This window comes from Nematolebias whitei, chromosome 20 (assembly GCF_014905685.2).
Source record: "Nematolebias whitei isolate Nwh7 chromosome 20, NemWhi1, whole genome shotgun sequence".
Taxonomy (NCBI): Eukaryota; Metazoa; Chordata; class Actinopteri; order Cyprinodontiformes; family Rivulidae; genus Nematolebias; species Nematolebias whitei.
Window position 1 is genome coordinate 12,317,958 of NC_056517.1, and position 26,797 is coordinate 12,344,754.

A 26,797-nucleotide genomic window follows, 5' to 3' on the forward strand; every position below is an offset into this window, starting at 1 on the left:
CACCCAGCACACACACTTTTTGCCCCACTCCCCTCAGGAAGGAGGTTAAGGAGCATTAAGTGTAGAACCACTAGACTGAGGAACAGCTTCTACCCTGAGGCTGTTAGACTCATGAATCTCTAACTAGAATAATCACTGTGAAAAACCATATCATGTTGCTGCTGATCTGTTTCATGTTGCTGCTGATCTGTTTCAATGTTGATGTGTTCATGCGTGCACATCTGCTCACAGACTCATGTTCATGTTTGTGCTGATGTTCAATGTTTTATGTTATAAGTGCTTAGTGTATATTTAGTTGATGTTTTTCTTAGTTCATATCTTAGATGTTATTACTGTTTTTCTTATACATTTTATTGTTGGATGTAACTGGGACCCTGTGTACATAATTTCGCTCCACCACATGTACCACATGAGGTGCGAATGACAATAAAGAAACTCTGACTCTCTGACTCTGACTCTGATTATTGGACTTCCTGAATTGCCAGGCTCATGCACCCCTGCAGTGATAACCAAGATGCTAACGGAGGCGCTGAAGATGGACAAGTCACCGTTGATAGACCACATACACTGGACGCTGGGCAGAAGAGGCTTGGATGATAAATCAAGAGCTATCATGGCCAGGATGCATTATTATCAAGATTGTGTGGCAATGTTACAATGAGCACACAGCGGTGGCCTGATCCACTTCAAAGAATCATCCATGTTCATCACAGCTGATTACACCCCAAGCGTGGCAAAGGCACAACTCGAGCGACATTCGCGGAGGTGAGGCGACCCCTGCAGAACCAACCAGGTGTCTGGTATGGTCTTCTTTTTCTTGCACAGTGTCACATCACACATGGAGGGATGGACAAGGTGTCTATTGACTCTGTTAAAGCGATGGAATATGTCATAAGGAATGTCACTGCAGTAACAGGCAGCGAGGAGCAAAAGAAAGCATAGGATCGGCCTCCATCAACCAGTATTTTTCTTAAGTTTGTGTTTGACTCAATATTTGGCTGTTAGGTCCTTTAATGGCAGTATGTACAACATTTTATTTGTATTGGAGGGCGATTGTACAGAGTTATTGCTCTGAAATGATTACCGTAAGTTATGGTATATAATACACACCTTAATATGGGAGTGTTATTTATTTATTAATTTATTTATTCGGTACACGTTTGATATTTACGGTAATATTTGCATATTTGGTTGTTTCTTTTTATGTTTTTTTTTTAAATATAACTATTACTTATCTCATATGTGGGCAGACAGGAGCCCAGAGGGTTGGATTGAGTTCTCCAGTTAAGCACTAATAAGAGCTGTCATTTCTAACCCAAGACCTAAGCCCGGCCCCACCCAAATTTGGGGCGGGCTGGGCCATGATAATGTGATGAATAGGCGGGCCGGGTCGGGCTTCAAATTGGGTCAGGATCAGCCGTGATCCAATTACATGATAACATACCATACCATACCAATTTATTTATATAGCACTTAAAACAGCAACAAGGCCAACCAAAGTGCTGTACAAAAGAACCAAACATGCACAGCAGACAGGAAAACAAAAAATAGAAATACAGATACAAATAGCAGCAGAAGCTAACTAAAATGGCCAACAGAGTAGAGAACAGACCGGACCAAAACAAATCACACCGTGTTAAAGGCAAGCGAATAGAAGTGGGTCTTCAAGCGAGACTTAAAGACTGAGAGTGTGGGAGCCTGCCGGACACTCAGTGGCAACTCATTCCACAGTCGTGGACCTGCAACAGAGAAAGCCCTGTCACCTCTGAGCTTACGACGGGTTTCTGGGACTGAGAGAAGCATCTGGTCTGCTGACCTCAGAGAGCGCGGTGGGACATATGGCTGCAGAAGATCAGTGAGATAGGATGGGGCGGAACTGTTCAGTGATTTAAAAACATACATGAGAATTTTGAAATGGATCCGAAGGTGAATGGGTAGCCAGTGCAGGGAGGCCAAAACTGGGGTGATGTGCTCTCTATAGCCTGTACCAGTTAAAAATCGGGCTGCAGCATTTTGGACCAGTTGTAGACGAGCAATGGAGGACTGACTGATTCCAAACAGAAGTGAATTGCAGTAATCAAGCCTAGATGTTATGAAGGCGTAGATCACTGTCTCAAGGTTCTTTTTGGAGAGTATAGGCTTCAGCTTAGACAGCCGTCTCAGCTGAAAAGAACAGGATTTGACCATCATGTTTACGTGACTGTTGAGTTTTAAGGACGGGTCCATTATCACCCCCAGATTAGTGACCTTTTGTTTCTCTAGCGGGGCTAGAGAGAAAAGGTCAATGCCATGGTTCATGAGTGAGCCACTGGGATGGAACAGCATGACTTCAGACTTCTTCTCATTGAAGCTTAAGAAGTTTAAAGCCATCCAGTCCCGGATGTCAGCCAGGCAGTCAAGAAGAGGCTGAATAGAGCATGTGCCTCTGTGCCTCAGGGGGAAGTAAATTTGGCAATCATCGGCATAGAAATGAAAGGGTATGTCGTGTTTGCAGAAGATAGCACCTAGTGGCAGCAGGTATAAGGAAAAGAGAAGGGGACCGAGGATGGACCCCTGCGGTACCCCCCACTGGAGCGCTGTTGATGCCGAACTAAAATCTTTGATGTTGACACAGAAGGTTCTGTCAGAGAGGTAGGACCCAAACCATTTAAGGGCTGACCCTGTGACATGGCCTGCCATACATCCACCAGCCGCACGTGGCCATTTCACCGCGAGCTGACTGGCCTTGAAAAGGTAAAAATTTGTTAAGCTTCAGATGGACTACTGCCAGGAAGCGATCCATCACCCAAAGGTACGTTCATTCAGCCACTGCACTCAGCGGATGTGCGTGGCCAACGACCCAAACAGGTCAGATCCCAAAGCAGACGTGTCAGAGCAGGGTCCGTGTCTGAATAAATCAGAATGCAGCAGAAACAGGGTTTAAATGTTCTTTTATGGCCATGAAAGGACAAACACCCCCTCAGCATACTGGGACAGGGGACACACTGGTGGGGGATCTGGGAGTCCTCCCCCAGAAATTTTTGAATAAAGTAGATACCATTTCCTGCATTTTGGTGTATTTTAATGGGTTAAACATCTACATTTACCTACATATGGAAACACCTGGTTCAATAACTATTTTAGAGTTAATGGTACAACAAGTGGTTTGAGTATTCTCCCATTCATCAAGTGGAATGGATTTGTTCATGAAGAAATAGAAACAGCGCTGGGTGAACTAATCTGGTTCTGCAAGGCTTCCTCTGTATGAAGAGCCTTCTTTCATCTGCTCCCTTCTTCAGGGGTCACCACAGCAACTAACTCACATGAAGACTTGGTGATTGTTTTTACTCCGGATTCCCTTCCTGATGCAACCATGGACCACCGAGCTACCACAGCTCTCTGTGTGGAGCAGAGAGCTGCTATCTAGAGCACCCGGGGAAGCAGATGGTGAGGGTTAAGGGCCTTGCTCAATGGCCCAGAGTGGGGAAAGTGTAGGTAGAGGCAGGTGTGGGTGTTTCCCCTTTCCCACCCCCATTTTGATGTTGTCGGTCCAGAGAGTTGAACTGGTGACCTCACAAACCCACACTTTCTAACCTCTGTGCCACCACTTCCCACAAACTGAATTTAATGGTTTAAAACTAAATTTCACTAAATTGAAACTGAATTGATGAAAAACAGGCATTGACAAGTTTTCCACATACAACATAAAAGACTGCCAAGTGTCCCAACCCTTCAGGGTATATCTGATTTTTTTCTAGATGAAGATGATGCATCACTTCTCTTATCCAATGTACATATGCTGGGAGGTGTGGGTCCTTCCAGTTGCACAAAACAAGTCTTCTGGCCAGAAGAGAGCCAAAAGCAATCCTTGTACTTGCTGAAGGACGTATCCACAGGGACCACCCTGAACAGTGAGATGAACAGTGATGGGTGAACAGTTCTCCCACATATCCCAGAGAAGGTGTCAAAAATAGATTGCCAAAAGTCCAGTTTGGGACAGGTCCAGAATGTATGCAGGAGTGTAGCTGGAGTTTGCTGCCGCCTCTTATCCTGTGAACCTGGACTCCCTTCAGCCTTATCTGAAGCACTCTGTTAAAAACCTTGGAGTGGTTTTTGACTCGGATTTTAAGTTCGACAAACAGATCAGTTCGGTTCTGCAGAGAAGCTTCTTCCAACTGCGGCAGGTAGCTAAGCTCAAGCCAGTGCTGTCTAGACCCGACCTTGAGACACTAGTCCATGCATTCATCACAACCCGCCTGGACTATTGTAATTCACTGTATGCTGGGGTCAGCCAGGCCTCTATCTCATGGCTACAGCTCGTCCAGAATGCTGCAGCTCGGCTCTTAACCGGTACACCGAGGTATGAGCATATCACACCAGTTCTGTCCTCCCTACACTGGCTTCCTGTGAGAACTAGGATTGATTTCAAAATTCTCCTCCTGACCTATAAGTGCCTAAATGGCCTCGCACCCATCTACCTCTCTGAGCTACTGGAACCATATGTTCCCTCTCGGGCTCTGAGATCATCCGATCAGCTGCTTTTGGTTGTTCCAAAAACACGACTGAAGCTCCGAGGAGATCGGGCGTTTTCAGTCATGGGTCCCAAACTGTGGAACAACCTACCCCCCAACATTAGGCATGCCACCTCCCTTCCTGTGTTCAAATCCCTGCTAAAAACATATCTGTTCTCTCTGGCGTTTCATACTGTGTGAGTTGATTTAGTATATCTTGTTCCATGTCTTCATTTTAATGCTGTTGTTTTAATTTTTTAAGGTATATTCTTACTGCTTTTTATTTCTCAGTGTTACCCTTAGTGTTAAGCACTTTGATAACAGTCTATCTGTTTTAAATTGTGCTCTATAAATAAATATGACTTGACTTGACTTGTTTACAATGATTGCATGTGGGGTCCAGGTCATGCGCCACACATCAGCCACGCCATAAAATTCAAAGAATGAATTGATTGAGCAGACTTAGTCTAAGGTGACCAGATTTCTGACATTGAATCTGAAGACATTTCACTAAAACACAAATGTAACACAGTCATATTATTTAGCCATTTTATTGGAAAGATTTTTTGTCAAGTTGAAAATACAAAATACAGAAATTAACAATAACCTTGAAGATGGTTTAGCTTTGGTCTATACCCCAATGAATTTTCCACAAATCACAGAGTTAGGTCTTGATTGTGTCTACGTGGAGACATGTCCCTTGTGACTAACATTTATGATGTTTACCATGCTTTGTAAATTAAAAATGACTCAAATTAAATGACTCAAATAAAAAAATGACTTGTAGCTTTAAAATGATTAACAGTAAAGCTGGAAGTACTGCAGTTCAGAGATTCTTATGAGAAAATTTTCAAACCTCACAAATCTTCAGTTCGCTGAGATTTAAACATCTAAAAATGACTGGCGTCCAGTAATCCTTTGGGTTTAGGTCACTGTTACAATATCAGTGTGAGAAAGAATATGGTGGACATTAGTACTGGATACATCAAAGGAAGAAGTTATCCTAGTGCCAGATTTATGGGAAACTTTACCCACGATGACCCACTTCAAGAAGAGGGTTCTTTTTGTATTGTTGCAATTCAAGGGTTAAAACCAAGAATACAGCTGTTTTTATTTCGTTTTTTAAATATCATTTTCTTACATTTGTTTTTCAGTTCATATGCTTTCTTTTATGATTGTCTACTGTTGTCATAATTCTTTGTTATAAACAGGTCTCTCTTGTATATGAGTCATCGAGGCTCAATGAGACTAACTATAGAAATAAAGGTTGAATGAACATGATTCCAAGTTTAGTTGTTCTGCTTTCGGCTGTTGCTCTTAGCATTATGCACAATTGCTAGAACTGATGTTGACAAAAATCAAGCGGGGTAAGAGTTTGGGAAGATCAAGGAGCTTCAGCATTTCAGGCACAAAAACAACACTTTCCAACACTCTGAAGCTGGGAGGCCTAATTACCGAAGAGGAGGGAAAGCTTCATTTAGAAACCACCAGGCTTTTACTGGAAATCAGATGTAATAAGTTGCCTGCCCATTTGAGGTCATCACCATCAAAGCACAGTGTTTTTTTTTTTCACAACCTTATTTTTTCGTAAAATTTAAATCAGCCTATTTGGTTTATCCACTGCTGTTGTGTATCATCTGCGTAGAATAATTATCTAACAAAACGCATAAAAGCCGCTCTAAAACTGAACGCCATGGGCTGTAAGAGATGGAGATAAATTATTTATGCTGCTTTGATTAGAGCAGGCTTGTTCTGAGAAGGGAGCAGTGAGTTTTAAATGTTTAGGAGAATTTCAGACGTGGGAAACTTCTCTGGGACGTCGGAGGGGGAAAACACCCAGAAAGTGCCGGAGGAGCACGACAAACACATTTATAAGCAACAATTTATGTCAGGAGCAGTAAAAACATTTTTAAAAAGACTAATTTACCCAATCATGCAGATCCAGAAGGAATAGCAGACTTTGTTTTTTTTTTACCTCCAACCAAATGTAAAAATAAAAAGAGAAAAAAATCTTTCAGTGAATAAACTGAGAAATTGTCCGAAAATTTAAGTTTGTCAGAAACTCCAGAAGACACGTGGAGGCCTCACCTGGATCTAAAGACTACATGACAAACAGACCCAGTTTGTGAGACTGAAGGGTTGTGCGTCTAACCAGGTGGTCAGTAGATCAGGAGCACCACAAGGGGCTGTACTCGCACCATTCCTTTTCACTCTGTACACCTCAGATTTCCAGTACAAAACAGACTCCTGTCGTCTGCAGAAATATTCAGATGACTTTGCAGTGGTCACGTGTTTCAGAGATGGACAAGAAGCTGAGTACAGGGAACTGGTGGACCACTTTGTGGCATGGTGTGGAAACAATCATCTCATTTTGAATTTGAACAAAACAAAGGATGATTGTAGATTTCAGGAGAAACCGGAACAGGTCCAACCCTATTTCCATCATGGGAGAAGAAGTGGAGGTGGTGGAGAAGTATAAATACTTTGGGGTTCACCTGGACAACAGACTGGACTGGAGATGCAACAGTGAAGCCGTCTACAAGAAGAGACAGAGGAAGTTGAAGTCCTTCAATGTTTGCAGCAAGATGCTGCATATCTTCTATAAGTCTGTTGTAGAGAGCGTTAGCTCTTCTGCCATCATCTGCTGGGGCAGCAGCACCAGAGCAAATGACTTAAAAAAGATCAACAAGCTCATAAAGAAGGCTGGCTCAGTTCTAGGGACTCCTCTAGAACCTTTGGAGATGATTGTTCAAAGAAGGATTCTTCGTAAAATGAAGAACATTATAGACAACCCTCAGCATCCTCTTCATCAGACTGTCACAACAACAGTATCTTCAGTCAGAGACTTCTTCAGATCTGTTGTAGGACAGACCACTACAAGAGATCCTTCCTGCCCACAGCTATCAGCATCTAGAACAACTCTTTAATGAATCCAGGATGATGAGTTACAACATTTAATTTACCTTTGAATTAATAAAGTATTTTTGAATTGAAATGACTGGTGACACAAAGGAAGCAAGCCAACGTCAGATAAGAATTTCTTATTATTCCAATAAAAAATACATTCATACAGAAATATAACAATTTTGCAAAACAATTTCAAATAAAATTTTCATAAAGCATAAACATAACAATTTTACAAAAGTTTTTTTTTTTTTGTACAAAGATTCAGTTGAGAACAAAGAGCTGTGTGTGAGAGAACAGCTGAGGTGGTGGGATGAAAGAGATGATGGAAATGTTTAAAAGATGCAAAGAAGAAAATGGAGCTAAATCAAGGCTCAATTATCACTTGGAGTATCGGCTGCTGTTTGTACAGAACTTCGGCTGCTCTTTGCCCACCAGAGGCATCGCCAGCACTCCCAGATCTACCGCAATAAGCAGTTTGAAGTTCGTCCTCATCTGAAATCTATACATCGGATGGAGCTTGTCACAATGCGACTTGCAGCAACATTGGATTCCTAAAGCGCGGTTGCCAACCTGGGGGGGTGGGGGGGCACAGATCACTTTATCCTCAAGTACTAATAATTAAACCCCTGGCCTTGTTTTGGGCTCTGGTGTTCCATCATAAATACACCCATCCATCATCTTTACCCGATTCTTCCTTATCGGGTCGTAGGGGTATCTGGTGCCCATGTCCAGCTATCGCTGTGCGAGACAAGAGAGACACCTGGACAGGTCTCCAGTCCATCACAGGGACACAGAGACAACCATTCACTCGCTTACTCACACCTAGGGACAATTTAGTTACCAATCAGACTAACATGCATGTTTTTGGTCTGTGGGAGAAAATCCACGCATGCAAACTCCACCAGAAAGGGCCATGGCCGGGATTTTGACCGGTGACCTCGCCGAGAGGCAACAGCTCTACAAACTGAGCCACTGTGTCGCCCTCATTAGAAATCCATCATCCTCAATGTTCAACGACAAAGATACAATTTTCTTTTGCCGAAACTTTAATATACAGTCAACTGATGATCGCCCCCCACCCCTGGTCACCCGCTCATCTCAGTGGTTTCCATAATAATGTTGCAGCTTGGCTAAAACAACGCGCTCCAGACAGGTCAATAAGCAACCTACACAGTCAGCAGTCTGTGACAGATTCCATGCCAACAAAGCCTTTAGCAATTCATTACCGAGAGGCAGTACAAGGCGAGGCCTGTCCGACTGCAGCCTGTTAATTACAATAAATCTTTAGCTTTTTCTTCAGTCTCACTTGCAGAGGGAGGGTGGTACTGGTGGAGGAAAGACCACCACTGTATTTCTTAGTCATTTGTACCTCTGTGCTGCACAACTTCGACATTCTTTACATGCTGCACAGTAGTAAACCCAATTAAAAGTGCTAAATACATAATCAGACTTATTTTACAGATGCTCCAACTCAGAAATGTACAAACAAAGAAAGGCAATCAACTGAGAATCTGTATTTTTGTGAACATTTCTAGTTTTACAACAGTCGGATCACGTCACGACCACAGATCGGTTGTAACTGAGCCTTGATGGAGCTCGTCAAATCACCCGGACAACAGACGTGGCATCCCGGGAGCGTTCCTCGACTGCCACAGGGCTGAGCCACTTGCATAAGGCACCATTAAGGTCAACAGTGCATTATTAGATACAAAGTACACAATTTAAAATATGCAAAAAAATTAGTCCTCGAGGCATTCAATGAATGAATCTACACTACTCCAAATACTGTGTATATAAAAACAAAAATATAAAACGCATGTTGTGGTTTGTGTCGTTCTTCTAAGCACAAACTCGCAGATAAATTTCTAAAAACTTTTCTAAATTAAAAAAATAAATAACTCCATTGTTGGTGCTTTTGAGTGGACTGGAAAACTATCGGGATTTTCAGATTCAGTGATGAACCGGTCCATTTTGTGCACGGCCACGATCACTTTGTGTCCTAGAAACCAAAACGACAATGGAGCAGCTTTACCGCCTTTTTTTTTTCTTTTAAGTCATCTTTTTATTCTGATCCTTTCAACTTTAAAACTTTGTTTACATGCTGAAATGGTTAACAACTGAGTGGAAGTTGTAAACAGTATCCAAAAGAATAATAAATAAAATTGTTTTGAAGTTTAAGCCAAGCAAAGAACGTTCTCTTCTTTGAATTTTAACGTTAACATTTGATGGACAATATCGCCACCTAGTGGCTCGGCATAATAAGTACATTTTGTTAGAGTCCCGCAGACAAAAACAAAACTTTAAAATTAAAATATGTGGAGTAGTGTACACATTAAAAGGAAACCGGAACAAGAGATAGATGCAAATGTGAAAACAGAAAAAAAATCAAGGTTTTATGTACAACATTGTAACATTTAACCGTTTTAGCTGCACTTTTATTGAAACTATTTGCAGTCCTGATTACAGTGGAAACTGGAATTGAAGAAACCCTAGAACCATGCAACACCTGTCTATGATACGGAAGTTATAGTATAGTCGTGTTATACCCCTAAGCACACAGCTTATAGTCGGGACTAGAAAATGAGCTTTGTAGCTTGTAAAAAATTATAAACCAGGCTACATAACACATTGCACATTTAGTAGCTGCACCAAAAAATAAAAATAAAGAAAATTACCAAACGAAGCTCCTGTCATAGTGACCTGATGGAGGGAGAGGGGTGTTCTTCAACCCCTGGGTTACAGACCAGATGGTGACATGCTTCTCTCTCTGGTTCGACTAGAGAAGCATCGTCCCCCCCATTTCAGAGTCAGGGTGCTAGACTTGTCCTCACACTGCCACTTGGGAAAACAGCAGGAATAATGTTCCCCCCAGAAACTCACTCGGTCCACAGCAACATTGGTACCAGCCCCAACACCGATCCACCTCTTCTTCCTTCGCTCCTCTAAGTGGGGGGGCCGGTCAGCCAATCAGACATTCACAGTGCACCATGCTTACATCAGACAGGTTTGTAAAGTACCAGTGTATCTGCTGCGTGGGAGACGTCCCCAAAACATCATGCACCATACGCACGTTTCATTCACTCTTTATGCTTCGCTCTTTTTTGTGTCATTAATTGAAAACTTTTTTTTTTCCTTCCCCCACCCGATCCATGATTTTGTCCTCTTGTTGCGACAGTCAACCTTCAGAGCACCCCTCTCCATAAAAGGACGGGTCCGGAGGCACTGGGTTCTCAGTACGGTGCAAAACGGCATGCTTTGGCTGGAACACACTCCCGCCACTCTGCTCTGGGACAGTTCAACCAAGAGACTGGTCGGGAGATGGCGTTTGATGGTTTTTTTTTTTCCCATTCTAAGAAAAAAAAAAAGGTAAAAAAAAAAAATCCCCTCGTGTTGCTTGGTTGGTGCCGGTCCTGCTTTAGATGTGCCTCTTCATGTGAAGAGCCAGATGGTCAGACCTGGAGAAGCATCTGGGGACATGAAGAACCAAGAAGGTCAGTTGACATAGTTATGCAAATCATGGCATCAACATTCACAAATATTCTCCTCCTTTAGTCACTATTAGCTGAATTGGCTCGACTTTTTTGGACAATATTCAAAAACCTGGCGTTACTATATGTTTCAGTGTCGAGCTGTAACCAGGGCTGCTCGTTGTCACAATTCGGTTCATAACCTTTATGGACAGAGTTTCTCTGTGCAGCCAGGGAGCCTCAGGATTCATCTCTGCTCTTTGCAGATGATGTGGTCCTGTTGGCGTCATCGCGCCGTGATCTCCAGCTCTCACTGGAGCGGTTCACAGCAGAGTGTGAAGCGGCCGGGATAAGAATCAGCACCTCCAAATCTGGGACCATGGTCCTCAGCGGGAAAAGGGCGGATTGCTCACTTCAGGTCGAGGGTGAGGTTTTGCCTCGAGTGGAGGAGATCAAGTATCTCACGGGCTTGTTTATGAGCGAGAGAAGAATGGAGCGTGAGACTGATAGATAGATAGATTTATGCAGAGTCTGCAGTATTGCGGACTTTGTACCGGTCCGTTGTGGTGAAGAGGGAGCTGAGCTGTAAGGCAAAGTTCTCTACAGTCAGACTACGTTCCTACGCCCACCTGTGGTCATGAACTCTGGGTAGTAACTGAAAGAATGAGATCATAGATACAAGAAGTTAAAATGAGTTTCCTCTGCAGGATAACTGGATTCTCCCTTAGAGACAGGGTGAGAAGTTCAGTTATCAGGAGAGACTCAGTAGAACCGCTGCTCCTCCACATCGAGAGGAGCCAGTTGAGGTGGTTCAGACATGTCTGACTGGGAGGAGACTCCAGGGAAGACCCAGAACTCACTGGGAACGCCTTGGAGTCCTCCCAGATGAGGTGGAAGTGGGTGGATGGATGGAGCTCTACACTTTTGCCTGCCTGAGTGAAACACAGCAACGCTGTTAATCTGTTCAGATCTGTGTCGTGGCTCAGATGACGCAGAGAAACAAAAAGCAGCCGTATCATGGTCTGCAGCTTACCTGTCACAGTGATTGCATTTAAATGGCTTGGCCCCCGTGTGCTTCCTGAAGTGTCTGGTCAACTCGTCGCTCCGCGCAAAGCGCCACTCACAGCCCTCCCACGAGCACCTGTACGGCTTCTCACCTGTACAGCAGACACGGGACACAATGAACGGAGCGAAAACTTTACAACAAAGAGCTGTGTTCATCCCTCGGAGATTGCTGTTATTATTCCAATCAGTCAGCCCGGGGGTGGGGGTGTGATAGCAAAGGTGCTGACAAGCGCTCAAATTCCACCAAACCTGTTGGCTCAGCGTTGTTTTGATGCAACCTGAAGCATGCCAAGAATGCTAACGGGGTTGCTATTGTGATGTAGAATATAAAAGAAATAAAAAGACGGAAATGAAGCCACGAGGTGCCACGTCATGATCCAACTACAAAAACATACAAATGACCATTCAAGGCTTTCCAAACTCAGACCCCTTTAGTTCCCCCCACCCGTTCACCCCTTTCCCATGGTGAAACTCAATCTGTTTTCAAGTTCTTTTATCTCCCATGTGCGGCCCCCCTCCCTCCCTCCCTCCCCCCCTGGCTCCGTCAGTCACATTCCACACAGATTAGGTCACAGTTTAGATATCCAGCCAAGCGGAGCTAATGCTCGCAGCGCTCCAGCTGAGGACAGCATGCAACACAGACCTTTAATTACATTACACAACGGCTGGACGGTGTCATTTAGGTGGAAGACTGAATTAGCAGCACTTCCGGCGTTCCCTCAATAAAACCTGGTTTTTATTTTAAGCCCAAACAGATGACGGCGGCCCCGCCTCCTCAGGTTCCTGCTCTCTGTTTACACTCATCACATGTGGCGCCGTCAGACTGAAACTCACCCGTGTGAGTGCGCTGGTGTGCTTTTAGGTGCGAGCTCTTCGTGTAAACCTTGCGGCACCCGTTGAAGTGACATTTGTGCACTCTCCTCCGGCCGTCCGGAGACGCCTCCCCGCACAGTCCAGTCTTGTCCGAACCCTTCGCCGCCACCGCCGTTGTCCCGCTGCTCCTGATTTTCACTGGCAAGTGCAGCTCGGCGTGCGAGGCCACCCAGCCGTTCACGACGGCCCCAGCCTCCGGCGTGGCCTCCGGAGAGGACGGGGGAGTGCTGATGACAGAAGGGCTAAAAGGTCCAGAGCCCACCAAGACAGAACCCAAAGGGTTGGAGGTAAAGCTGTGCATGGGCGAGAGCTCCTCTGAACTGTCTGAAGCCTCGCTACTGGCGTCCGAATTCACACTGTTGCTGTCCAAGATGTGGCTGTCCTGATGGTCCTCCTCGTGGGCCGAGGGCAGCCTCGGGTCATATTCGGCCTTGGGCTTATCCCCGCAGGCCAAAATCAGCTTGCTCCAAAGGTCCTCCTGGCTGTCGAACTTGAGGTCGGACGTGGAGACGTAAGGCTCGCTCTGTAGGTAGCGCTCCAACTCCAAGCAGGTCTGAAAAAATAAAAGAGAGGCGGTTCACTCACACCAGGGAATCCTCTTAAATCATGCATGTGCACGTCCCAAATACGCTTTGATGGTGTAATATTTGCATAAAGCAGGAAGTGCAAACTAGGAAATCCCAGCTATCCTTGCACTTTAAGCATCAGGCTTGTGTTAGAACTTGGGTACATATTTGTATCATTTTGTAGCACTAATTTACACACAAAACTAAAATGGATGGAACAATTCCTCCACCAGACAAGTGACAGTCCAGACTCAACAGGAAAAAATAAAAATAAAATAAAAAATCAGCAGTTTGTACTTCGTCAAGCTTTGCCTCAACTCTCCTCCACTGAACTTCAGCAAAGAACCCACGGCATTCTGGAGTGAGCCGAGCTCTGCACGCTGAGCACCAGTGTCACTCCATTATGACTCACTGAACTCATTTTTAGAGTCCTTTTAAGGAAGCTGCTCAATTTCCCCCTGCAGCCTCAAAGGGCCATTCAGCTGCTTCTCCTCCAGCCACTGACAGCGAGCACATCCTGCCTCCGCAGCTCCAGTGAAGCACAGACACACCGACCCGCTCCAGTTTGATGATGTGGAGCCCGTTAAACAGCAAGATGCTCATGATTTGATGCTTGGAGATAACACACGTGAAATAAAGATTTTTGTTTCCCTCCAGGCTATATGCAAGGAGGAATGTGTCATGTTGTGCAACACTTTTAAATCTAGGGTTGATGCAGGAATTAATTAATAAAATTATTAAATCTAAAAATAAAAAAAGGTATTTGTGCAGATTGTAAAAACTCAAGGCAGAAGACTAAATCTGATTCTCTCACTTCCACTTCTCTTTGGAGTGAACGCATCATGAGGCAAAAAGAAGAAGCTGCAAAGGGAAAAAGCACCAGCGAGCTGCTGCTGATCGAGTTGCTGTCTTCCCATTCACAGTGAACGCAGCACAGCCTCCAGCTGTCAGACTGACACTGATCCAGCAACTTCAGAACGAAACTGATAATAAAACAAGAAAACTGAGCAAACGGGCTCCGTCTAAATAACGGACGCATACATTTACAACCGTTATACATGTATACATGATGATTAAAAAAAAATAAATATAAAAACACTTGGCTGAACTCGGCGGCGTGGTCAATGACAGGACAGTGAACGCAGCTCAGTTCCGTTTACAAACAACCAGCCGAAAACAAACAGATTAAATATTTCATAAAATAGTTACCTGCTGCCAGTACTCCTCCAAGGACGGCAATGCTGAGAAATAGCCCGTGTCGTGAACTATTTGAAGTTCTTGAAAAATACTACACATTGGTAAAACATCCATTTTCCCCCGAACTTCTACGTCTGTGTAAGAATAAACTATGAACAGCTACGTTTTCAGACGACAAACAATAAATAAAAGCGATAAAAAGGATTCCTCGCGATGCGAACAAACACTTGTTTTCAGCAGCAGTGAAATCAACAGTCCTCGTCCTTCAACTCGCCACTTCCTCCTCTCCGCTCGAGCACAAGATATTTGCAAACAACAGCGGACTGGATGACGGACAACTGCGCTCTGCAAACTTCCCTATTCAAACCTCCAAGCCCGCCGCCCCTCCTCCTCCCACCCGGATCACGTGCAGCGTCTTAGCCAATCAGCAGCGAGCAGCCTAGGCGACCGCAAATGACATCACGGTCGACCAATTGCAGCCTGCGCCTCCGTTTCAGTTCGGATTGTCTCCGTTTTGATTGGTTCGACTCATAGGTGCTCTCTGCTGATTGGTCAGTTATTTTTAGGCTTCTATATAAGGCGGTGGCGTTCTCTTTTCTTCGGCAGTATTCGTTGTCGGCTTCACGTTACTCCACGTCCAGCGTAAGTGAGCTGAAATAGTCGGACTGTTCTTATGTGGAAAACATAAGTGCAACTCTTTGTCGCAAGTACCAATTGCAACATACCCCGGCTCAGAAGCGCTGTCGCTGGTGGAAAGCAAGTGTTGACATTAGGCTGTAAAAAGTTCCACTCAAACAAGGCTCGTCTCCGGACACGATGACTAATGGATGACAGGATATTATTATGGTATCAAACAACACATGAGCTCAGAGGAAATCAGCTTCATGACTGAAACCCATAAACTCAGCCTACTTCTACTACTCTACCACAGATAAAAGCTGCACTCTCCCCTATTACAGAAGTTTGACACGTGTAGTTTCCTTCTTGTAGTTAAAAACTGTTTTTCTAAGCTAATTTGCACTTTAAAGAGCATAAGGCAGAGTTAATATTCAGAAGAGGATCCTGAAAGAATTTTGTTTTACCCCAGTGTAAATAGTATGATACAAGGTATCAAATACTGTACAAATTATTTCCAAGATTTTTTTTTCTTTCATTCAATCTTTAGTCTCATTGACCTGTTTTAAACAAAGAACACAAATAAGGCACACACAATAATATAGTCATATAAAATCATTAAAAATGACAAATAGAAGAAATAAAAATGAGACAAAAACAGATGCATTATAAAGTGATGTAAAATACTAAAAACAGGAACTTGTCTGCTATGAACTTAGCAGTTGTTTAAACTCCCTTAGAGATGTCAAAGTCGACAGCTTCAGATCTTTTTGCAACGTGTTCCAGGAGCGGAGTAGGAAAAGGCCCTTTTGCCAAATTCAGTTCTCACTGAGGGAACACTGCATGTAATAATGTCCTGAGAGCGCACGCTGTAGTTGCACTCACGCAGAGACATGTAGGAGGAGATAAAGGCAACAAACCGAGAAGTGATTGAAAGATGAAGATGTGCCAGTGGGAGAGTCTGTGTGAAGTTCGTAATAACAAATTGACCAATGAATACAGAGTGCAGTGATGGTGCAGATGCAGTTATGGATCTTAGCGCACCGTGATAGACAGCATCCAACATCTACAAGGAGTTCGCAGGAGCATTCATGTAAATATTATCACTGTGGTCTAGAAATGAGAAAAATGTCTTCTTTTTTTTTCGTACTTTAGAAAAAGTATATGGCCACTGTGAAAGTAGTTTCAAGCCTTGTATTGTTTGTTAATTAAAACAATGCATTTCACAGTGCTGTTTACACTACTCTGGATATTTTTAAATAATATTTTATCATATTTATAAATGGTAAAATGGACTGTATTTGTATAGCACCTTTCTAGCTTATCAAGATACTCAAAGCTCTTTACAACACAACCCGTGCCCTCATTCACCCATTCATACAGCACTCTGCTAGATCTCTACAAAGAATAATCAGAGCTTTATCACATTCATAAAACGATGGGACAAACAACGGAGATAATGAGGGGTTCAGTGTCTTGCCCATGGACACTTCAGCCTGTGACTGCTGGTGGTATTGAACCCCCAACTCTTGCATTGGAGGACGACTGCTCTAACCACTCAGCCACAGTCACCCCACATATTTATGTAAAAAGGATTTTAATAAAAACACTGTAATATTCATGCTGTGGCACTAGGTGGCGAGACAATACATATCATAGAATTTTTTTTTTAAAAGAACGAACTTGGGTAAAAATGATCCAAAAATAAAGGTAACCAAAGTATTAACAGCAATTCACTTTTTCCACATTTTATGTTTCAGCCTTATTTCAGATTGTATTAAATTAATCTCTCTCCTCAAAATATAAAAAAAATTCGGACGTTTCTTCAACAGTGGTTTTCTCTTTGCCACTCTCCGATGAAGCTCAGACTGGTGAAAAACATGGGAAACAGTTGCTGTATGCACAGTTTCCCATGTCACCTGCTGAATTTTGAACTCCTTTAAAGTGGTTACAGGCATCTTGGAGGCCTCATTCTTTCACAGTTACTCAGTTTGTGAGGATGGACTGTCCTTGGTAGATTTACACGTGTACCATAGTCCTTCAGTTTCTTGATGGTGGATTTAACCAAACTTGGAAATAATTTGTATCCATCTCCTGAATTGTACTTTTAAAAAATATTTTCTCTGAGTTGCTTAGAGTCTTCATTTGTGTTCATGGTGTAATAATAGTAGGCTGTTTAACCGTGAATATTTCCAGATACAGGTGTTCCTATTCTTCAATCACTTGAGACACATCCACTGTTCTCAGGTGATTCCATTTCACTAATTGTGTGACTGCTAGCACCAAGTGGCTGGATCTCTGTTAAGTTAGGACAGTAACTTTAAATGGGTTGAATATGTATGCTATCACTCATATCTTAATCTAATTGGGTGTTACTCTAGATATGTTGTTATGTTTTGACACTGAAGATTTTTCTTTTTATTTATTTTGTCAAAAAGGCTAATTTATATTCAACATGACTGATTTATCTAACAGCATTAAAAGCACTAACCATCCAAGGTGAAGACTTTCTATAGACACTGAACAACACAGCTGTATTTTTACTCCTGGTCCACATTTATCAAAAGTAATAAATTAAAAAAAGTTTTCACCTTTAAGATTTTTTTATTTATTATTTTAATATTTCATACAGTTTAATTAGTTTATTCACTTGTTCATCCCTTCTGTTACTTCACCAGCATGTCCATTCAGGTTCGATCACCACTCTCTATCTCTTCATCCAGATCCTTCCAAGGTTTAGCTTTCTCCTCCACATCACATCCAACAGGTGGAGCACATCCATTCATCCATCCATCCATCCATCCATTATCTTTACCCACTTCTTCCTTTTAGGGTCGCGGGGTTTCACTGGTGCACATGTCTAGCTATCACTGTTCGAGAGGTGGGGGACACCCTGGACATGTCTCCAGTCCATCACAGGGACACAAAGAGACAAACAAAAAAAAAAAAAACCATTAACTCTCTCACTCTCACCTAGGAGCAGTTAGAGTTACCAATCAGTCTAACATGCATGTTTTTGGTCTGTGGGAGGAAACTGGAGTACTCGGAGAAAACCCCTCACATGCACGGAGAGAACATGCAAACTCCACCCAGAAAGGACCACTGGGATTTTAACCAACAACCTGCTAGCTGAGAGGTGGTAGCTCTACCAGCTGCACCACCACCATGCTGCATGAAGTGTAACCACTGACAACATTTAGCATCAGACCTTCTACTTCTACCTTCAGACACATCACCCTATCTGACACTCTCTTCACCTCTACTACATTATTTGCCAACTCCGGCTTCAGGACCACCCTACTCCATTTCTCTTTCTATCCACACCATGGTAAAACAGTTTGAACCCTGCTCCAATGCTGCGAGCCTTGCTGCCCTTCCACTTGGTCTCTTGGACACATAAAACATCTACCTTCCTTCTCTGCATCATGTCAGCCAGCTCTCTACCTTTGCCTGTTATTGTCCCCACATTTAGAGTTGTAACTCTCAGTCCTACATTCTTGACTTTCCTCTTCTCCCTCTGTCTCCTGACATGTTTCCCTCCTCATGGTCTTCGACTAATAGTAGCACAATTTCCGCCGACACCCTGTTTGTCAACAGCACTGGTGGCGGTCGTTGTTAACCCGGTCCTCGACCGATCCGGTATGGTGTCGCTTTGATGAACTGGCATATTCGTTTTGGCAAAAGTGTTTTATATCTCATACCATTCCTGACACAACCCTCACCATTTACCCAGGCTTGGGACCGGCACAAGAGAAACACTGGTTTGTGCTCCCTAGTGGCTGGTTTAAACTAAAATCATCTCATGTTAGGAAATTACAGAGTTGTTGCCATTTTTGAAAAGGACATTGCAAAATTGAAAGATGTGAATGGCTCTGATCTACAACTACACCACACTTTAGCTTGTTTTCTGTACATGTGAATTAAAGCCACGCTTGTGTAGTCTAAGGTCAGGTGGCTTTGACGGTGAACTCAACTGGAGTTTTCTCCAAATGTTGATAGTTGTACAGGTATGTCTCGTTATTATTTCCTGAATTTTTAATTAAAACCAAACCAGTGTTTCATCATGAGATAGCTTTGTAACAGATGGACAAAGTTGACTCCAAATAATGTGTGCATAACCTTTGCACAATCTCTTAGAGCTCAGAATGTGTGTTGGAGATCACTTTCACTAGTTTTTAGAATAACAAGTAAGATTTTTTACAAAGTATGCTGAGAAAATGTTTATATGGTTGAGAGCATGATTGGCACACCTTCTCAGTGGGACTTGGTTAAGTTAAGAATTTCTTTATAAAAGCGCATACTTCACATAAAAAAACTTTTTTTATTTTATTTTACAGCTTCATTGAGGGTCTACACTTGGTGTTTTAAACTTGTTATTGAAGAAGCTAAAATCCTGTTTGTGTATTCAGACATAAGCCGAAGCTATACAAAAACTGAATAAAAAATTAACCCAAGGTGTTTCTCACTTTCATGTTTACCCAAGTAGAAGTATGAACATCACAGCGAGATTGCAACAGCCAGAATTCCTCTCGTCTGTTGATACTCCCCTGCATTTTTCATGGGGTAGCACTTCATTCCAGTGACATTCCAGCACATATTTGGCAGTGACTACGTCATCCTGTCTCTGCCTTATCATTTCCTGTGTGGAGAAATACTCATGTGCCATGGCAGCATCTCTCGCGTCGCGGCAGCATAAAGCCTCTCTGCAGCCTCGCTGCCACTGCCCGACGGGATAAACAAGGTTTCAATACAGGAGACGCGTTGTCTCCAAAGTGCCAGGGTGTTTCTGTTGCAGACAACTGAGCGTCTTTTGTTCTGCTCCAAGTTGCGAGGTCATATTGGTCACCCACAACATCTGATTTAGTCATATGGCAATGATGTCTTTTGAAGCCTGGAGCTTGCCACAGGACATCCTGCAAAGGAGTTCAACTCTGCTTTTATGTAACAGACGGGGGTTATCCCCCATCCCGGACTCAGTGAGCTCTTTAATTCAAGGAGTAAAAACAGTTTTTTTTAATGAAGTGGTTCAAATGTTGTCATTGTGTGCAACAGAACAGAACAGGCAGCATATAGGCCACAGTAACATAACTAATTATAACTTGTGTTTGAAAAGTTGCCCACTGAACGACAGAGTGAATGGGCCGACGGTGTTGGGTAGCTCTGCAACGATCACTTTCTTCAGAGAACTCGCAGATGAAGCATTTAAAAAATGCACACGGTCCTGTATGGCAACATTTAACTTAGGTGTCCAGGTCGGCAGCTTTATCATCGTTATGTAATTCCAACCCGGTCAGTAGTCACAGGAAAGAACAATTACAGGATGACCCATTTGAATGCATCACTGTCAAGCCAATCAGTGAGTTGTTCTTAGGGGGAGGGTTATTCTTGGTAACCTGGAAATGTGTTTTTTTGTGTTTTAAAATGCACCTTGGAAGACAAACATTCATGCTCCTCAGTGTGAGACGCATTGTGCTCTATGGGAATATTACATGAACCAACAATTACATCTAATAAGGTCGTTGAGTTATAAAGTGGGTTTATACTCCGGGTATTATTTTGATTCTGTATCCGTACAACCTGAACTTGAAATGGACATTTACTTTGATTACATTTGAGGAATGGACCCACTCGAGATATGCCAGAAAAGTAAAGTTAAATGAGAATGCAAACTTGTTTCAAATAAAACTGAAAAGTGATGTGTGCATGTGTGTTCACCTCGCTGTCTACAGCTTGGTGCACCACATGTTTTCTTCATTCTTTACGGGTTTTATTTGTGTACAGCGATCTTTGAATCAAACCAAAGATTCTTAGTTGGATTGAGGTCTCGGTTTTGACTAGGTCATTCCAGGATATTTACTCCTTAAATCACTGCAGTGTTGCATCAGCAGTGTTTTTTATGTCATTAGTCCTTCAGAGAGGGGAAGTTCCACCCAGTCTCAAAACTTTAGAAGACACTAAAACTTTTGCCTAAAGAATGTCTTCATGCTGTAGTTTGTTCCACCTAGCTTCCCTTTAACTCTCACACAGTTACCAGTCCGTGTCAGTGAAAATCTTCTGCACAGCATGATGCTGCCACCGTCATGCTTTACTTTGTGGATAGTGTTCTCCGCCTTATCGTTGGTATCAAAAGCATTTGCAATGTGGCGGGGGGGGGGGGGGGGGTTCCTCCCCCAGAAAATTTTGAATAAAGTAGATGCCATTTCCTGCATTCTGGTGTATTTTAATGAGCTGTTAAAACATCTACATTTATCTCCATAAGTAAACACTTGATTCAATTACTATTTTGGTTTGACGTGTGTGTGTGTGTGTGTGTGTGTGTGTGTGTATGTGTATATATACAGGTCCTTCTCAAAAAAATTAGCATATTGTGATAAAGGTCATTATTTTCCATAATGTAATGATAAAAATGAAACTTTCATATATTTCAGATTCATTGCACACCAACTGAAATATTTCAGGTCTTTAATTGTTTTAATACTGATGATTATGGCATACAGCTCATGAAAACCCAAAATGCCTGTCCCAAAAAATTAGCATATCATGAAAAGGTTCTCTAAACAAGCTATTAACCTAACCATCTGAATCAACGACGTAACTCTAAACACCTGCAAAAGATTCCTGAGGCTTTTAAAAACTCTCAGCCTAGTTCATTACTCAAAACCGCAATCATGGGTAAGACTGCCGACCTGACTGCTGTCCAGAAGGCCATCGTTGACACCCTCAAGCAAGAGGGTAAGACACAGAAAGAAATTACTGAACTAATAGGCTGTTCCCAGAGTGCTGTATCAAGGCACCTCAGTGGGAAGTCTGTGGGAAGGGAAAAGTGTGGCAGAAAACGCTGCACAACGAAAAGAGGTGACCGGACCCTGAGGAGGATTGTGGAGAAGGGCCGATTCCAGACCTTCGGGGACCTGCAGAAGCAGTGGACTGAGTCTGGAGTAGAAACATCCAGAGCCACCGTGCACAGGCGTGTGCAGGAAATGGGCTACAGGTGCCGCATTCCCCAGGTCAAGCCACTCTTGAACAAGAGACTGCGTCAGAAGCATCTCGCCTGGGACTGCTGCTGAGTGGTCCAAAGTTATGTTCTCTGATTACAGTAAATTTTGCTATTTCTTTGGAAATCAAGGTCTCAGATTCTGGAGGAAGAGAGGAGACACAGAATTCACATTGCTTGAGGTCCAGTGTCAAGTTTCCACAGTCACTGGGGTGTCATGTCAGCTGCTGGTGTTGGTCCACTGTGTTTTATCAAGGGCAGGGTCAATGCAGCTAGCTATCAGGAGATTTTGGAGCACTTCATGCTTCCATCTGCTGAAAAGCTTTATGGAGATGAAGATTTCATTTTCCAGCACGACCTGGCACCTGCTCACAGTGCCAAAACCACTGGTAAATGGTTTACTGACCATGGCATTACTGTGCTCAATTGGCCTGCCAACTCTCCTGACCTGAACCCCATACAGAACCTGTGGGATATTTTGAAGAGAAAGTTGAGAGACGCAAGACCCAACACTCTGGATGAGCTTAAGGCCGCTATTGAAGCATCCTGGGCCTCCATAACACCTCAGCAGTGCCACAGGCTGATTGCCTCCATGCCACGCCGCATTGAAGCAGTCATTCATGCAAAAGGATTCCCGACCAAGTATTGAGTGCATAACTGAACATGATTTTTGAAGGTTGGCGTTTTTTGTATTAAAAACACTTGTCTTTCATTGGTGGGATGAAATATGCTAATTTTTTGGGACAGGCATTTTGGGTTTTCATGAGCTGTATGCCATAATCATCAGTATTAAAACAATTAAAGACCTGAAATATTTCAGTTGGTGTGCAATGAATCTGAAATATATGAAAGTTTCATTTTTATCATTACATTATGGAAAAATAATGACCTTTATCACAATATGCTAATTTTTTGAGAAGGACCTGTATTTATACTCTTTTGTATTTATTTATTTGTTGATTGTTGGGCTTATTGATCTGGGACCTGAGTTAGAATTTTGCACCGTGACCATGCAAATGTGAACTGGTATGACAATAAAACATCTTTGAATCCTTTGAACTTTAGAGTAGCCTGAGCAACAGCCTCCGCCCCACCCCCACCCCTCGTCAACAACTGCTGGCACTAACGTAGCACTAACGTAGCACTAAGCTAGCACACAATGCAGAGGTGTCTCCCCCTGCCTCGTCGACAGAAAAAAACCCTTAGAGATGTGTCCTGCCAAGTCAAGTTACCTCGGGGAAACACTGCACGCTGTGTGGTGAGTTTTAGGTAACCGGGAAAACCCGGAGTGGATTTTTAGTGGGTTGAGTGTTCTCCTATTAATCAAGTGGAATGGATTCATTCATAAAGAAATAGAAACAGCGCTGGGTGAACTAATATTTCATGCTAAATGTGTGTGTGTGTGGGGGGGGGGGGGGGGGGGGGGGGGGTACATGTCCCCTTCACATATAATTGTTGCAATGTCTATGCACCTCATAAATGGTTGTTGGTTTGTGCCAGACATGATATTGTCCTTAATATCCAAAATGTTCCATTTTAGCTTCTGCCTTCAGCACCTTTTTCCAATTGGGCATGTCTTATGACAAATTCCAAACATCTGCTTTGTTCGCTGCTTCAAGCAATGGCTTTTCCCTGCCCACCCGTCCATGAAGCCCTGCTCTGTGCAGTGTGCAACTCTCCTGGGATTTTTGACACTTACATTGACCACAGGTGGATTATTCAACAAGTTATGTGCCTTCTGAAGGTGGGGGCTTCAACACACTTATGCTCACAACACTTTTCAGTGTTATATATTTTTAATTATATATAAAAAATAAAACCTCTACCATTTACTTTCATTAATTTAGAGTTTTTTTTTTGTGTGTAAGTTTATTAGAAACAAATTGAAAATCCATTTAAATTCCAGGTTGCAAAAGCAACAAATTAGAAATAAAATACCAAGTTGAATCTTTTGAACTATCTTATTAACTTCATCCCACTGGTCCAGTCAGTACCTGATGGGTTTTTGCTATATTCCCACTATTTGCAATGACCAATAACTAAGGTTGGCATACATTGTCATATTTTCATTTAAAAAAATGTCCCTACTTGTGTCAATATTTTGTCACATTTTTCATTATCATTCTTACTAAATAAGTTGGCCTGCCTTAGATGTTTGTAGATGTGAGGGATTCAGTAGAAGAAATATAAAATTTAAACGACTTTACAGAGTGTTGTGGTGGAAAAAACACACAGTGATCAAAGGTAAAGTAGCAAAAGGATCTCACCTATGTCTTATAAAATGGCTTAGTCCCAAAAACCATCCAATCTTACATTTCCTGTAATGCAGAGGTGCCAAATACTGTAAGATGATCATGATCTACCAGTGGCTTGGAGGTATTCTGAGTAGATGGCATAGCGTTAAAAAACAGACGTCAGTCTATCATCATCTATGAAATTTGTCTTTTGATTGACAGACAGGGCAGCCAGTCTGAGGCGACGTTTCTACGACGTGAAACGTCCGCCCGTTCATTTACAGACAACATCCTTATTCTCTCTTTTCAGAATCCAGGTATCAGAGGAGAGATTTTCAGGGACACCCCCCCCCCCCCCCACACACACACACACGAAATATGAAATGCTCCAAGTGTGAAGTGGCACATGCACACTCCAGGCAGCTGCAGTCCAAAGTTTTTTTTGCTCTAACAACAGTTATAATAAATAACAACAGTTATAATAAATATAACAACAGTTGTAAAAAATATAACAACTGTTATAATAAATAACAGCAGTTATAATAAACATAACAACAGTTATAATAAATAACAATAGTTATAATAAATAACAACAGTTATAATAAATTACAACAGTTATAATAAATAACAACAGTTATAATAAATATAACAACAGTTATAATAAATATAACAACAGTTATAACAAATAACAACAGTTATAATAAATAACAGCAGTTATAATAAATAACAGCAGTTATAATAAACATAACAACAGTTATAATAAATAACAATAGTTATAATAAATAACAACATTTATAATAAATAACAACAGTTATATTAAACATAACAACAGTTATAATAAATAACAATAGTTATAATAAATAACAACAGTTATAATAAATAACAACAGTTTTAATAAATTACAACAGTTATAATAAATAACAACAGTTATAATAAATACCAACAGTTATAATAAACATAACAACAGTTATAATAAATAACAATAGTTATAATAAATAAAAACAGTTATAATAAATTACAAGTTATAATAAATATAACAATCATTATAATAAATAATAACAGTTATAATAAACATAACAACAATTATATTAAATAACAATTATTATAATAAATTACAACAGTTATAATAAATAACAACACTTATAATAAATTACAACAGTTATAATAAATATAACAACAGTTATAATAAATAACAACAGTTATAATAAATATAACAGCAGTTATAATAAATAACAACAGTTATAATAAATAAAACAACAGTTATAATAAATAACAACAGTTATAATAAATATAACAACAGTTATAATAAATAACAATAGTTATAAAAAATAACAACAGTTATAATAAATAACAACAGTTATAATAAGTTACAACAGTTATAATAAGTATAACAACAGTTATAATAAATAACAATAGTTATAATAAATTACAACAGTTATAATAAATATAACAACAGTTATAATAAATATAACAACAGTTATAATAAATAACAACAGTTATAATAAATATAACAGCAGTTATAATAAATAACAACAGTTATAATAAATAACAACAGTTATAATAAATATAACAGCAGTTATAATAAATAACAACAGTTATAATAAATATAACAACAGTTATAATAAATAACAATAGTTATAATAAATATAACAACAGTTATAATAAATAACAACAGTTATAATAAATAAAATAACAGTTATAATAAATATAACAACAGTTATAATAAATAACAACAGTTATAATAAACATAACAACAGTTATAATAAATAACAATAGTTATAATAAATAACAACAGTTATAATAAATAACAACAGTTTTAATAAATTACAACAGTTATAATAAATAACAACAGTTATAATAAATATAACAACAGTTATAATAAATAACAACAGTTATAATAAATAAAACAGTTATAATAAATAACAGCAGTTATAATAAACATAACAACAGTTTTAATAAATAACAATAGTTATAATAAATAACAACAGTTATAATAAATTACAACAGTTATAATAAATAACAATGATTATAATAAATGGCAGAGAGCAGAGTGTTTTCATGCTACTCACCCTTTTTCAGCAAAACTAATAAAATCCTGACTCCAAAGAGACATTAGTGTTTTCACCAGTTTGGACATAACTGTCATACAGACGCTGCATGGGCAATGAATGCAGATGAGCCCTGCATCAGGGTTGCCAGATAAATTTAAAATGTCTTATTTACCCCTCCTTTTCTGTGCACATGTTCAACAAACACAACATACTCCTCATTTTAGAATATCTTTACTCAGCACATATGACAGTTTAGGTCAAAATACTATCATTTTAAAACCACAGTACTATAGTTCATCATTTCTTATCTGGCAACCCGACTGACATGGAAATTATAG

At 41.2% G+C, this 26,797-nt stretch overlaps 1 protein-coding gene across 1 annotated transcript; it reads right to left on the minus strand.

The window, feature by feature from the left end:
• Nucleotides 1-9,723: 9,723 nt before the first annotated feature.
• Nucleotides 9,724-14,906, minus strand: klf6a (Kruppel-like factor 6a). The gene is made up of 4 exons (XM_037694241.1): nucleotides 14,578-14,906; nucleotides 12,764-13,355; nucleotides 11,898-12,021; nucleotides 9,724-10,864 (listed from the first exon to the last, which is right to left on the minus strand). Exons 1-4 carry the CDS (start codon nucleotides 14,677-14,679, stop codon nucleotides 10,813-10,815), a joined length of 870 nt encoding a protein of 289 aa, XP_037550169.1. The 5' UTR covers nucleotides 14,680-14,906; the 3' UTR covers nucleotides 9,724-10,812.
• Nucleotides 14,907-26,797: the final 11,891 nt, after the last annotated feature.

Bases quoted from the DNA above. Each gene is read 5' to 3' on its own strand.
- klf6a (XM_037694241.1), bottom strand. From the start codon at position 14,679: ATGGATGTTTTACCAATGTGTAGTATTTTTCAAGAACTTCAAATAGTT. The intron at 12,022-12,763 runs GTGAGTTTCAGT...TCTGCTGTACAG, and splicing joins ACACCAGCGCACTCACACGG to GTGAGAAGCCGTACAGGTGC. The intron at 10,865-11,897 runs GTAAGCTGCAGA...TCATGTCCCCAG, and splicing joins AAATGCAATCACTGTGACAG to ATGCTTCTCCAGGTCTGACC.